Consider the following 15,000-nt stretch of genomic DNA (forward strand, 5'->3'; position numbering starts at 1 on the left):
CAAGCGAACAACTTGACCGGAGAAAGAAATCTATGACGATGACACAAGCACGAACCGCGCATTTACGAACGCAAGCACATACACAGGTACACAAAAACGCAACCACCCCGCGCCTCAATACACACATACATTCCTTGGATATATTGACCAAAAGATGAAAAAGGACTTTCCTAGAACTTCAGCCAGGGGCGAAATTCAGACTGGGAGGGATGGAGAGAGGGAGGGAAGGAGGGAAGGATGGAAGGATGGAAGGAAGGAAGGATGGATGGAAGGAAGGAAGGAAGGAAGGAAGGAAGGAAGGAAGGAAGGAAGGAGAGATAGATAGATAGATAGATAGATAGATAGATAGATGATAGAGATAGAGATAGAGATAGAGATAAATAGATAGATAGAGAGAGAGAGAGAGAGAGAGAGAGAGAGAGAGAGAGAAAGAGAGAGAGAGAGAGAGAGAGAGAGAGAGAGAGAGAGAGAGAGAGAGAGAGAGAGAGAGAGAGAGAGAGAGAGAGAGAGAGAGAGAGAGAGAGAGAGAGAGAGAGAGAGAACGAAATTCAAGAAGACGCTAGAAACAAACACGAGGATAGCATTTCCGAAACGACAACTAAGAAGAAGTACAACATTCGTAATTAAGCTCAGCGGCGTTACCTGAGCCGACATCACCCCAATCGGACCTGGTCGCCCCTCCCCCCTCCCCCCTCCCCCCACCACCCATATCCACCTGGAGGGCCTACAAAACCGGACTCCCTTTCCCTCCCATAAGCCGGTCTTTTGACACGTCTACTGTATGGCAATCACCCATGCACGCACAGACAAACATACACGCGTAGTTCGTAAGACATAGGAGTGCATTACAGAACGGCGTTTCTCTCTCTCTCTCTCTCTCTCTCTCTCTCTCTCTCTCTCTCTCTCTCTCTCTCTCTCTCTCTCTGTGTGTGTGTGTGTGTGTGTGTGTGTGTGTGTGTGTGTGTGTGTGTGTGTTTGAGTGAGTGAGTGAGTGAGTGAGTGAGTGAGTGAGTGAGTGAGTGAGTGAGTGAGTGAGTGAGTGAGTGAGTGAGTGTGAGTGTGTGTGTGTGTGTGTGTGTGTGTGTGTGTGTGTGAGTGTGTGTGTGTTTGAGTTGTGTGTGTGTGGTGGTGTGCGTGTGTGCGTGCGTGAGTGCGTGTGGTGGTATGCGTGCGCGCGCGTGCGTGAGTGAGTGAGTGTGTGTGTGTGAGGAGTGCGTCCGCGTGCGTGTGTGTGTGTGCGCGCGTGCGTGTGTGTGTGCGTGTGTGTGCGCGCGTGTGTGTGTGTGTGTGCGTGTGTGTGCGTGTGTGCGTGTGTGCGTGCGTGTGTGCGTGCGTGCGTGCGTGCGCGCGTGCGTGCGTGCGTGCGTGTGTGTGTGTGTGTGTGCGTGCGTCCGCGTGCGTGTGTGTGTGCGTGTGTGTGCGTGTGTGTGTGCGTGTGCGTGTGTGTGCGTGTGCGTGTGTGCGTGTGCGTGTGTGTGCGTGTGCGTGTGTATGTGTGCGTGTGTATGTGTGCGTGTGCGTGTGCGCGTGTGCGTGTGTGTGTATGTGCGTGCGTGTGTACATGCGTCCCTTTAAAACCCTTCTTCATTCATGGCCTCTCTCCTGCCCTTGTCCTAAAGGCACTAACACTCGTCCTTCCTCTTGCCATTCACCAACCCGTGGCCTACCTCTTACCCTAGCCTCGCCCTTACTCTCGCGAATTTGCCTCGAGCCCTTGCCCAAACCTTAGCCCTCGCCTCAAGGTCAAAAGAGGTCAGCCACACACTACCCTCGCTGACCTGGGACGACCTCCTCTCGCCCGCAGAACGACAACGATTCCAGCGCTCGAGAAGGCGGCTGCCACTCAGCAGAAGCAGGGGCCCCAGCAGTTGGCAGCAGCAGACGTACCCGGCTATGCGACCCTAGAGGTTAGTCAAGTAAGGGAAGAGAGTGGGGGGTTGGGGGCGGGGTGGGTAGGTGGGTAGGCGGGGGGGGGAGTATGGCAATTCTGCAACCTGATAAGCCTTCGCCTGCCCCCATCCCCCACCCCCCTCCCCCATCCCCCGGGCCCTCATAATCCTGAACCCACGAAACCCCACACGTCGTCCTCGTGGCCGCCGTCCTGCTGTCGGCCCACGCCGGTCTATCGCCCATTCCGTGGAAATTTCCTCCTGCTCCTCCTCTTCTTTCCTCTACCTATTTCGCCCCCTTTCCCTCCTCCTCTTCTCACCCCCTAATTCCCCCTTCTCCTCCTCCCTCTTCCTCTACCTAGTTCGCCCCCTTTCCCTCCTCCTCTTCCTCTACCTAGTTCGCTTCCCCCTTTCTCCTCCCTCTTCCTCTCTACTATTTCGCCCCCTTTTCCTCACTCCTCTTCCTCTACCTATTTCGCCCCCTTTTCACTCCTCCTCTTCCTCTACTATTTCGCCTCCTTTTCCTCCTCTTCCTCTACCCCATTCGCCCCCTTTTCCTCCTCACTCTTCCTCTACCTATTTCGTCCTCTTTTCCTCCTCCTCTTCCTCTACCCTGTTCGCCCCCTTTCCTCCTCCTTTTCCTCTACCACATTCGCCCCTTTTCCTCTCTCCTCTTCCTCTCCTATTTGCTTTTCCTCTCACCTCTTCCTCTACCTATTTCGCTTTACTTTTCTCCTCCTCTTCCTCTACCTATTTCTTTTCCTCCTCCTCTTCCCTCTACCTATTCGCCCCCTTCCTTCCTCCCTCCTCTTCCTCTACCTATTTCCGCCCCCTTTTTTTCCTCCTCCTCTTCACTCTACCCTATTTCGCCCCCCCCTTTTCACTCCTCCTCTTCCTCTACCTATTTCGCCTCCTTTTCCTCCTCTTCCTTACCCCTGGCTTGCCCCCTTTCCTCCCTCTCTTCCTCTACCTAATCTTCGTCCTCTTTTTCACTCCTCCTCTTCCTCTACCCTATTTCGCACCCCCTTTCCTCCTCTCTTTTCCCTCTACCTACTTATTCAGCTCCTTTTCCTCCTCCTCTTTCCTCTGCCTATTTCGCCCCTTTTCTCCCCTCCTCTTCCTCTACCTAATTTCTTCCCTTTTTTCTCCTCCTCTTTCCTCTACCTATTTCGCCCCCTTCCTTCCTCCTCTCTTCCTCTACCTATTTCGCCCCTTTCCTCCGCCTTCCTCACCTATTTCGCCCCTTTTCCTCCTCTCCTCACCTATTTCTGCCCCCTTTTCCTCCTCCTCTTCCTCTACCTATTTCGCCTCCTTTTCCTCCTCTTTCCTACCTATTTGTCTCCTTGCTCTCTACTCCTCTTCTCTCTACCTATTTCGTCTTGCCTTTCCTCCTCCTCCTCTTCCTCTCTGCCTATTCTCGCCCCTTTCCTTCCTCCTTTTCCTCTATTTCGCTATTCTGCCCCTTTTTCTCCTCCTCTTCCTCTACCTCTAGGCTTTCGCCCCCTTTCCTCCTCCTCTTCCTCTACCTTCTTCACTTCCCTTTTTCTCCCTCTCTTCTCTCTACCTATTTCTGCCTATTCGCATTCTTTCCTCCTTCCTTACCTATTTCGCCCTTTTCCTCCTCCTCTTCCCACCTCATTTCGCCTTTTCCCTTAAATAGGCTCTCCTCCTCTGTACTTTCTCACACTTGAATTATAATCATCTGCCCACGTCTCATTTTCTTCCCTTTCTTCCTCTACTCATTTCTATTTCGCCTTTTAACCTAATTTATACTTTCCTCCTCCTCTTCCTCTACTCTTTCCATTGTCTCCAGGCCTTCCTCCTCCTCTTCCTCTACCTATTTCCTCCCCCAGTTCAATTTCCTCCTCTCCTTCTCCTTCTATTCATTTCGCATTCTTTTCCTCCCTTCCTCCTCTTCCTCTCATTCCTTTTCCACTAAATGGTTCTCCTCCTTGTACTTTCTCACATGATTATAATCATCTTACGTCTCATTTTTCTTCCCTTTCTTCCTCTCATTTCTCTTCCGCCTAATTCCCTCCTTTCTCCCTACCTCTTTTTCATTGTCTCCTGACCCTTCCCCCTTTCCCTCTCCCTTCTCTATACATCCATTCCTTCCGCCTCCTTCCGTTTCCAGGAAACTTTTTCATTCTCCTTTATCATGCATCTCCACTCTCCTAGGCCTTCAGACGTTCTATCTATTGTCTTCCCACTCCTCTGTCATGGTTTCAGCGCACTTGACTCCCAGGCAAAAGAATGCTGAAACACAAAGATCGTCTCCCTCCCCTTGACCCCCTGACCCCTCCCTCCTCCACCTTGTCCCCCACACTCCTCTTCTCCTGCCTTCTGCCTCCCCTACCTTCCTCTTCCTCCATCTGTGTTCCCTTCTCTGTCCTCCCACCCACAGCTGGCCCACCCATGCCTGTGCCTGCCATCTTCTCCCTCCTCTGCCTCCACAGTACGTTGGAGGTTATTCCTGGACGCTTTACCGAACCCATACGCACACTAAATCCACTCGTCAGATGTACAACCTCCCCTCACACAGGCTTATATACGTACCATATTCTATTCACTATGTAAACGCATTATGTAAACGTATATCCTATCTTATCAGTTCCTATCTAGCTAACCATCTATATCTATGTCTATCAACCTACCTACCAACCAACCTACCCACCCACCCACCTCCCTCCCTCCCTACCCACCCACCCACCTACCAACCTACCTACCTCCCCACCAACCCATCTGCCTACCTACCTCCCTGCCCTGCACCCACCTACCATCACCTACTCTACCTACCTACCTACCTACCTACCAACCCCACCACCACATCCACCCACCCACCCACCCACCCCACCCACCTACCTACCTACCCTCCTCCCTCCCTCCCTTCCTACCCACCTACCTACCTATCAGAAAAAACTTTTTTCTCCCTGAGAGACTGACCATGCAAGCATTTCATGCGCGCGTGCCTGTGAGTCGAGTCGGAAGGAGACGACCGAGCCCTGTCATCAACGCCGAGGATGGGAAGTGCTATTTCGGGGGACCTCCCTTATCCCTCCCAATCCCTAATCCCTGATCCCTGATCCCAGGCTGCCACCCGCTCTCCCGCGCCTCTAGCCAATTACCTCGGGAACACACGAGACCCTCCCTCCCTCCCTCCCTCCCTCCGGCTGCCGCACTCGGGCCGGACAGCATTTTCCCGTCGAAGTTCATCCCCTCGAGCCTCGCCTGTCAAATCTCGCTCTCTTACCTCGGATCACACAAAACGATTTCTTTGATGAACTCCAAATCTATCCATCTGATCTTAAATATCCCCCACCCTCGCTAATCAACTTGGTCCATACAGCCTACATGCCTCTGTTCTTAAGCTTCATAGGCCTATCGACTGCATTTGATGAAGGATATACATATATATAGTATTCTTTATCCTTTCCCATTCGCACCCCTTGCCCGTGCAGCCACCTACACGGCCACGCTGCATGGTCACGCACACAAAGGGGAAAAGGAAGCGAGGAGGGGTTGCAGGAGGAAGCGGAAGGGAGAAAAGAGGGGAAAGAAGGGATGGAGGTGGAAGAGGAAGAGGAGGAGGAGGAGGAGGAGGAGGAGGAGGAGGAGGAGGAGGAAAAAGAAGAAGAAGAAGAAGAAGAAGAAGAAGAAGAAGAAGAAGAAGAAGAAGAAGAAGAAGAAGAAGAAGAAGAAGAAAAGGAAGAAGAAGAAGAGGAGAGGAAGACGGAGGAGGGCAAGAAGGACGAGGCAGTAAAACGGTGGAAGGGGGATGAGAAAGGGGAAGGAAAACATTAGTCGTAGCGATGGTGAAGGGTGAGGAGGGTGGGAGTAGAGAGAGGGGGAGATGGAAGTGGAGGAGAAAAGAAAAGAAGTGGGAGGAGGATCGAGCAAAGCCTAGAGAGGACGAACGAACGAACGAATAATGAAAAAAGAAAGAAATAAAGAAAGAAAATAAGCAAGCGAAGAGTATGCTTCCTCGCCCAGCAGAGGACGAGGAAGCGGACAAAGAGAAAGTTGAAGGTGAGAGTAGGCCTACCCTGGTTTCAATATTCATGAGCCACGCCGAACACGTCACGCCAACAACCGGCCCATGACTACCGGCGATGACCTAGTGTAACCGAAGGCATAAAGAGGGGCCAGACCACCACCGACGCACAACGACCCTGCGTCAAAATACGTGAGCCTACCTTCCGTTGACTTTCGGAAATCACAAAGAGGTCGCAATTGGTGCCCGGGAAGTGCCAAGTGCCAGGCAGAGGGAGCCAAATTGTCTTTTCTGAGAGACGAAAGGAGGATGAAATGAAGGAAAGGGGAAGGAAGGAACGAAAGAGGGAGGAGAGGAAGGAAAGGGGGAAAGAAACAGAAAAGATAATGAAAGGAAGGGCAGAGGATGGGGGATGAAATGGAAAAGGAGAAAGAGGGAAGAGGACAAGGGAAGGGGAAACGGAGAGAGGAATTGAAGGAGAGAGAGAGGAGGGCAAGGGAGCGAATGCCTGCCAAGTTGATGAAAAAGAAAATCAAATAATTAAATGAAGCATAGTTAAGACGAGGATCAGAAGAAATGTAAATAGAGCGCAACACGGTAATACAAATAAAACATAAACAAATAAATAAATAAAAGAAAACGGAAAAGGACAGGGTACCAAGTTCGATGAAATGATATGTTGTAACATGGTGGGAAATGGACACAACCAAAGAAAGAGAACGAAAAATAAAAATGCCAGACACGGAATAACAAAATCCGGAATCGAACTGGAAATGAAAAGAAGAGAAAGGGATGAGAAAAGAAAAGGAAACAAAAGAAAAAAAGAAAGAAGAGGAGAGGAAAAAGCGAGGAAAAAAGCAAGGATCTAGGGAAAACCCCGACGGAAACCCCCCGCAACGGCGCCGAGGTTTCAGCGAAACGCAGCCGGGATCCGCCGCCTGGAATTCCATCACATCAAAATCCAAAATAAGGGAAAAAAGGAAAATAAAAAATGAAAAATCCAAGAAAAAAACAGCCAAACAAACAAAAGAGATGCGGAAGAAAGATGGGCATGGGAAGGGAGAGAGGAAGCAGAAAAAAGGGGGTGGGGTAGTTGGGGTAAGGGTAAAGCGAGAGGAAAGGGAGAGGGGAAAAAGGAGAGAAAATTGGAAACGGGAAGAGGAAAAAGAATATGGAACCGGACAGGAATGGGAACGGAAAAAAAGAAAAAGGAAGAAAAGGAAAGCGAGGGGAAGGGTTCGGACTTTTACGAGACTCGTCCGGACGATTAATAGGTGCCCAAAGAGGCCTAGGGACTCGCCAAAACGCCGATGATGACCGCTCCGCACTCTCTTGATTTTCCTCTCCCTTCACTTTTCCTCAACTCTCCCTCTCATTCTCTCCTTCCCTCCTCTCTATCCCTCTCCTCCTGTTTCTCCCTTTTTCCTCTCCTTCTTCTCCTCCTATTCTCTGCCTTTCCTTCCTCTTTCCGCTAACCTGTTCTCTGCCTTTCCTCACGTCCCACGTCCTCCCATTCTCCCTTTCCTTCCACCCCCTCCTATTCTCCCTTTCCTTCCTCCTCTTCCTCATAATCCCCACTCGCTTCCTCCCTCCCGTCCCTCCTCTCATGGAAGACGACCGCCACGCCCGGTTTCCGAGACCCGTCTCCCTTCTGCCTCCCTCCCTCCTCCCCCACATGGGAGCTCGACGACGCCGCCCGACCACGCCATTGACTGAGCAACATTAGACTACAGGGCATCCCTCCCCATCGACAGCCGCTCCCTCCCCACCTTGCTGCCGCTGCTCCTGTGGCTCCTTGCTGCGTCATCGGAATCATTATCGCCAGCGCCTCCTTTCGCCTCCGCCGCTGCCTCCAACCTCCTCCGTCTGTCTCTGTCCGTGGCGTCTGTGGCTCTCTGTCTGCTTCCCTCCCACCCTCCTTCCCTCCCACCCTTCCTCCCTCCCCTACCTCCCCACTGCCCACCCCGTCAGAAGCGACTGATCAATGGCACCCTTAGCGAAACGAAGTGTTATCTCATTCCTCGCCTCACCAGACTGAGGGAGGGAAGGAGGGAGGGAGAGAGGGAGAGAGGGAGAGAGGGAGGGAGGGAGGGAGAGAGGGAGAGAGGGAGAGAGGGAGGGAGGGAGAGAGGGAGAGGGAGAGGGAGAGGGAGAGAGAGAGGGAGAGAGAGAGAGAGGGGGAGAGAGAGAGAGAGAGAGAGGAAGGAGGGGGAGAGAGGGAGAGGGGGAGAGAGAGAGGGAGAGAGAGAGAGAGAGAGAGAGAGAGAGAGAGAGAGAGAGAGAGAGAGAGAGAGAGAGAGAGATGAGAGAGAGAGAGAGAGAGAGAGAGGGAGAGGGAGAGGGAGAGGGAGAGGGAGAGGGAGAGGGATGGAGAGAGAGAGAGAGAGAGAGAGAGAGAGAGAGAGAGAGAGAGAGAGAGAGAGAGAGAGAGAGAGAGAGAGAGAGAGAGAGAGAGAGAGAGAGAGAGAGAGAGAGTCTGCAAAGATGAGTGAGAGGAGAGAGAGGGAAAGGAAGGGATAGAGAGAGAGAGAGAGAGACGAGAGAGGAGAGAGAGAGAGGGAAAGAGAGAGGGAGAGAGAGAGAGAGAGAGAGAGAGAGAGAGAGAGAGAGAGAGAGAGAGAGAATGTCTGCGTACCCGAGGCGAAGAGGCGATGTCCTCGCGGCGGTGTAGAGTTGCAATACCACCCCGCCACCACCCTCCCCTCCCACCCCCACCCCCACCTCGCCAACCCTGCAATTGAGTGAGTGAGACGCAAGTGCTTGACTGACTGCTCGTGCTGATGTTTGTGTCTGTATGTGCGTTGAGACAGGGCCCTCACGCGCTCAGATAAAGAAAGTGCCATGCCCTTTTCTCCATTGCTAACAGGCAAATACACTTTCTCATATATATATATATATATATATATATATATATATATATATATATATATATATATATATATATATATATATATATATATATATATATATATATATATATATATATATATATATATATATATATATATATATATATATATATATATATATATATATATATACCGTCTCTCCTCTCTCTCCTCTCTCTCTCTCTCTCTCTCTCTCTCTCTCTCTCTCTCTCTCTCTCTCTCTCTCTCTCTCTCTCTCTCTCTCTCTCTCTCCCTCTCTCTCTCTCAACTCAAGGCCCTACCAAATGGCCCCCACCTTCTCTCCCTCCACTATTTACCTTCACCAACCCTTTCACAACCGCCATCCCTATCTTCGCCACAATTACCATGATCACGGCGCCGACCCTCCCACCCGTGGCCCGTAGATCCAAATCGCGATCACGAACAACATAAGGCCAGCGTTTGAAAACAAACAGACAAACAAACAAAAATCGACGGCTCCCAACACCAAAACCAACGCCCGCGCATACCAAGAGACATTAGCCAATACCACCGCCATCTACCACCAGCATCAGCTAATGCCAACATGAGCATCCCGACCCATGCCCACGACCGTTATCAAAATGCCAAATTCAAGATCGCGAGCCGCAATCTCCGCCAACCGCCAACCGCTCGGCACCCCTGCAGCGCCGCCGCCATCGCCGCCGCCGCCGCCGTCACATGCCAGCGCCACTGCGTCACGCCGCCTGTAATTGCTCATCTGCGCCGTTATTCGTCTATCTCCCTCTTTATCGCCGTCGCCCTCAACCGCCTCTCCCGCCTCCTGTCGCGGCTCGGAGACGATTTGAAGTCGATCGGTGACAAGTACTTTCGTCTTCAGAGGGGGGGGGGGGTGATAAGGAGATGGGGGATGGGGTGCAGGGGCAGATGTGGGGAAGGGAGAGGAATTAGGACAAGAGGGATGAGGGCCTGAAGGGAGAATAGAATAGAGGAGTGGAGGAAGAAGAGAAAGAAGAGGAAGAGGTGGAAGAAGAGGAGGAGAAGGAGAAAAAGGAATAGAAGTGTCAAGGGGAAGGGGAGAGGAGAGAAGGATGGAGGAGAGGAAAAAGGGAGGGGGAATCTGAGCTCAAGAGCGCATCTGGAGCTGAGGTGGGCTCCCCCGGCACGCTAACGAGGTCAAGAGATAATCAACGCCCAGCACAACAAACACGCGTCCGAATGCATACCGAGAGAGTGGCGCAGACGCATGCAAGTAGGAAAATCCCGCAAAGCGAACAAAAACAGAACACGTACAAAAAAAAAAAAAAAAAAAAAAAAAAAAAGGCGATAACAGCGTGTGCAGAATCACCTAAAATGCCGCCGGCGCGAGGGAAGGAGGCCTGGCCGAAGCACTTGGCGCGGACGTCGAGGCCCCTCAAGAAGCCGCAGAAGCCGTGCCTGTGCTCCTCGCGGCAACGAGCCGGGGTCACGGGGTCAGGACATTAGTGCAGGATAACAGGGTGAGGGCTCGGAGACAGATCATCGTTCTCTCTCTCTCTCTCTCTCTCTCTCTCTCTCTCTCTCTCTCTCTCTCTCTCTCTCTCTCTCTCTCTCTCTCTCTCTACTCTCTCTCTTTCTTTCTCTCACTTACCTATACCCTCTTTCTCACTTCCTATACCTCTCGCAATCCTCTCGCCTCCTCTGTCTCCCTCCTGACCCCCTCTCTCTCTCTCCCTCTCACCCACAAAGGCCTTCTCTTCCCTCCCGTGACTTATCTGGACCCACACAACGCCTCGCCTCTCGATTGCCGTCTGACATAACCCGCTCTCGTCCCGGGGCCCAACGCCCTCGGAAGATGCTTTCACACCTTTCCTCTTGCTTCCTCTCCCTCCCTTCGTCATCCCCCAACCCACCTATTAGCTCCCCTTTGCCCTCTGAATCTCCTCTCTTTCTGCCTTGTATATATTCCCTCCCCATCATCCCCTGGGTCAACCCCCTATACTCCCCCTCTGATCTTCCTTTCTCTTGCTTCGTCTCCCTCCCCTCATCATCCCCCAACACCCTATTCTCGCCCTCTGATCTTCCTTTCTCTTGCCTCATCTCCCTCCCCTCATCATCCCCCAACCCCCTATTCTCCCTCTCTCTTCTTGCACCCATCTTATCCCTTTCTCATTTCTTTCCTCGCCCTGGCAACCACCTGGCTCACGACCCGCCCCGCGTGCGTCTGCAGCGCCACCTTCAGCCCCTTCCTGGCGGAGAGGGGGCGTGCGGCGCGGGAGCCCTGGCCCGCATCCCGACCGGCCAGGTGGCAGTCACGGGACGCCCTGGCGGTAACCGCTCCACTCAATGAGCTGCTAATTGAGATACAGGCACGCTTGACCTCTCTCCTATGCGCCATGGCTGCATCTGGGCCAAATATTGTGAGACCCCTCATATCTCACTCTCCCTCGCTGCTCCCTTTCATCTCTTATCTCTTTCTTTTCCTCTCTTTTTTTTTATCCTATCACCCCCTCTCTTTTCCTCAGTCTCATTCTCACTAAGTTTCTTTCTACATACCTCCTTTCTCCCTTCCTTCCCCTTTCTTTTAATTTTTCTTCCTTCAATCCCCTTTTCTCTTCCTCCTCGCATTCTCTATCTTACCTCAACATTGGACCGTCTCTCTTCCCCTCTTCTATTCCCCCACGGCGTCCTCCTCCGCCTCCTCCTCCAATATTCCTCTTCGCCCATGCCTTTTAACCTTCACCTATTAACATTCGTCGAGTTGCAACGAACCCAGCTGCAACAGACAGCAACCCAGTGCCAGCATCCCTCTCCCAACCCTGTTTATTCAACCATTCATCTAATTCCCCCTCCTCCACTTATTCATACACCTCGTTCACATTCCGTGTACATGTAGGCCTATGCGTGCCTGTTTACATTTCGCGAGGCCGTATGTGTCTGGCTCTGCTGCTGTTCCTCCTTCAGCTGTAGACGACTCACCTGCTCGGAGGTCTTCCTGAGCTGTTTCTCCCGCTCATACTGGGTGACGAGCTGCTCGTTGTCCTCTCGTAGCAGCTCCACCTCCACCTGGGAAGGGAAGAGTAAAAGAGAACGTTAATAACGAGGCACAGGCAGATAATAACAAAGTGTAACGCGAATGAAGTTATGAATAGAACAGCATGAATAATACGTATATATAAGTGAAAGATAAAAAAAATAAAATCATAATGTACATGCCTACATATACACATATAAGTGAAACAGGACTAATATCGAATGGGCCAAACACGAACAAAACCCAACGGCAATGAGAAACAGGAATGAAACACAATATCAGGACGAAACAGGACTTACATCCTATGACAAAACACAACCGACTGGAACAAGAACTCCGAAAACGAACGACCCGCAATTACTACGACTCGAGCAAGTGGGGCCGCGACGCTGAACACGAGCAACGCGAGAGGCAATCGCACTCCTGTCCCTTCCGTCTTCAGGCTCCGTCCTCCCAACCGCGAGGAGGCGGACACGGGGGAAGGGCGGAGAGAGAAGAGAAGAAGAGAAGAGAAGAAGAGAAGAGAAGAAGAGAAGAGAAGAAGAGAGGAGAAGAAGAGAGGAGAAGAAAGGGGAGGAGTGTGGAGCGAAGGGAACGGAAAAAGAGAGGGGAAGAAGGGGGGAGGTGGGAGCGAAGGGCGCAGAAAGAAGAGAAGAAGAGAGGGGGAGAAGGGGGGAGGTGGGAGCGAAGAGGCGGAGAAGAAGAAGAGAAGAAGAGGAAGAGAGGGGAAGAGAGAGGAAGAAGGGGGAGGAAGAGAGAGGCGGAAGGGCGGAGAGAGAAGAGAAGAAGAGAGAGGAAAAGGAGGGAGAGGCGGGAGCGGAAAGGCATTGAGCAGTTGGGCAGAAAGGGAGGTGAAGGAGGAAGGGAGCGAAAAAAAAAAAGTAGACTGGGAAAAGAACATAAAGAGGAGATATGGCGGGAGGAGGAAACAAAATCAACATGGATCAAAACTACACTTTGCGAGAAAGAGAGAGAGAGAGAGAGAGAGAGAGAGAGAGAGAGAGAGAGAGAGAGAGAGAGGAGAGAGAGAGAGAGAGAGAGAGAGAGAGAGAGAGAGAGAGAGAGAGAGAGAGAGAGAGGGAGAGAGAGAGGAGAGAGAGAGGAGAGAGAGAGGGAGAGAGAGAGAGAGAGAGAGAGAGAGAGAGAGAGGAGAGAGAGAGAGGGAGAGAGAGAGAGAGAGAGAGAGAGAGAGAGAGAGAGCAGAGAGAGAGAGAGAGAGAGAGAGAGAGAGAGAGAGAGAGAAGAGAGTGGGGAGAGAGAGAAGGAGAGATATATATATATAGAGAAGGAGATAGATAGATTGATAGTGATAGAGATAAAGATAGATAGATAGATAGATAGAGAGAGAGAGAAAAAAAAGAAAAGAAAAAAGATAGACAGATGGATAGATAGAGAGAGAGAGCTTCCCAAGTGACAGCAGAATGCGTGAGAGCGAGAGGGTTATGTTCAACACAGATTGCGCATTATAAAAGGGGCGAGTTAGGCCCAGCATGGCTAGCAGCGGGGGGCGGGAGATTAAGAGGGAGGGAGGGAGGGTGGAAGGATAGAAGGGAGGGAGGGAGGAAGGAAGGATAGAAGGGAGGGAGGGAGGGAGGATAGGATGGAGGGAGGAAGGATAGGAGGGAGGGAGGAAGGATAGGAGGGAGGGATGGGAGGGAGGGAGGAAGGATAGGAGGGAGGGAGGGGGGGGGGGAGGAAGGATAGGAGGGAGGGAGGGAGGAAGGATAGGAGGGAGGAAGGATAGGAGGGAGGGAGGGAGGGAGGAAAGATAGGAGGGAAGGAGGGATGGAGGGAAGTAAGGGAGAGGGAGAGGGAAGGAGGGAAAACTGAAGCAGGAAGAGAAAAAGGAGAAGGAAGAGGAAGTGTTGGAGGAGGAAGTGTAGGAGAATGAGGGAGGAAGGATAGGAGGGAGGAAGGGAAGGAGGGGGGAGGGGATGGAGGGAGGAAGGAGGAAAGGTAGAAAGGATGGTCGGGAGGAAGGGTAAGGAGGATGGGTGGGTAGGAGGGAGGGAGGGAAAGACGGAGAGAGGAGAAGAAAGAAGGAAGGGAGGTAAGAAAGAAGGAAGGGAGGTAAGAAAGAAGGAAGGGAGGTAAGAAAGGAAGGAGGAAGGAAGGGCAAGAGGAAGGAAGAGGATGGAGGAAGGGAATGAGGGAGGGAAGAAGGGAGAGAGGAAGGGAAGGAGGGAAAGAGGGAAGTATGGAGAAAGGAAGCGAAGAAGGGAAAGAGGGTAGGAGGGAGGGTAGGGAGGAAGTTGGAGGGAAGGAGGAGGGATGGAGAGAGTGAGGGAAGGATGGAAGGAAGAAAGGGAGAGGGAGGGGGAAGGAGGGAAAACAAGCAGGAAGAGAAAAAGGATGATGATGATGATGATGATGATGATGAGGAGGAGGAGGAAGAGGAAGTGTAGGAGAATGAGGGAGAGGATGAGGAGACTGAGGGAGAAGAGAAGGAACAAATGGAGGTGGTCAAGGAGGAGTAAGAAGAGGTGGAGGAGGAGGAATAAGAGGAGATGGAAGCTGACGAAAGGGAGGAAGAGGAAGACGAAGAAAGCGGAGGCAGAAGATGAAAAAGAAGGAAGCACGTGCCTAAGAAAAAGAGGAAAAACAACAACAACAAAAAAAGCGAAAGACATTAAAGCGAGCTAATACACCTGAAAACATTCACAGACGCCAAAAATAGCTCTCCATTCCCGAACATCCACCTAGTCTGAAAGGACCACTGCGCCGGATTAATCAAATTGCCACAAAATCAAGTGAATCAGAATTCCAAACGTCATTGTCTCCCCCTCGCCGAGCTTGCGGAGAAAATAATAAAAAATAAATAATAGAGATCCCAAGACAAAAATAAATTAATAAAACAAAAAAGTAAACAAACATAAAAATGAAAATAAAAGCAGTAAGCAGCATCAAAAGTTCGATATGACAAAAAAAGAAAAAATATATAATAATAATAATAATAATAACAACAATAACAGTAATAATAATAATAATAACAGTAATAGTAATAATAATAATAATAAAAAGGAAGTACTCAACAGCAACGATTCGAGACACCAAAGCAAGAAATATATACAGTAATAATAATAAATAATAATAAACAAATCAAAATAATAAGAAAAGAGGCAGTAGACAGCAGCAAAGATATTCGAGATCTCGGCGTGACGGAACCGACAGAAACTGCTTAGGGCGGTGTCACGTGACTTTTCGCATTTGCATGAGTGTCCTTTACCCTCCTCCTGCGTT

The 15,000-nt window shown here is 51.0% G+C and overlaps 1 protein-coding gene across 2 annotated transcripts in view; it reads right to left on the reverse strand.

The window, feature by feature from the left end:
- syd (JNK-interacting protein syd) overlaps positions 1-15,000 on the reverse strand; it is a gene marked incomplete in the record, with an annotated part of 99,815 nt that overhangs the window by 77,210 nt on the left and 7,605 nt on the right. For both annotated transcript variants that reach the window (XM_070113336.1, XM_070113337.1), the window contains 1 exon segment: positions 11,706-11,792. In XM_070113336.1, coding sequence (XP_069969437.1) covers positions 11,706-11,792 — 87 coding nt within the window.

The sequence above is a fragment of the Penaeus vannamei genome, chromosome 34 (assembly GCF_042767895.1).
Source record: "Penaeus vannamei isolate JL-2024 chromosome 34, ASM4276789v1, whole genome shotgun sequence".
In the NCBI taxonomy this organism is placed as follows: Eukaryota; Metazoa; Arthropoda; class Malacostraca; order Decapoda; family Penaeidae; genus Penaeus; species Penaeus vannamei.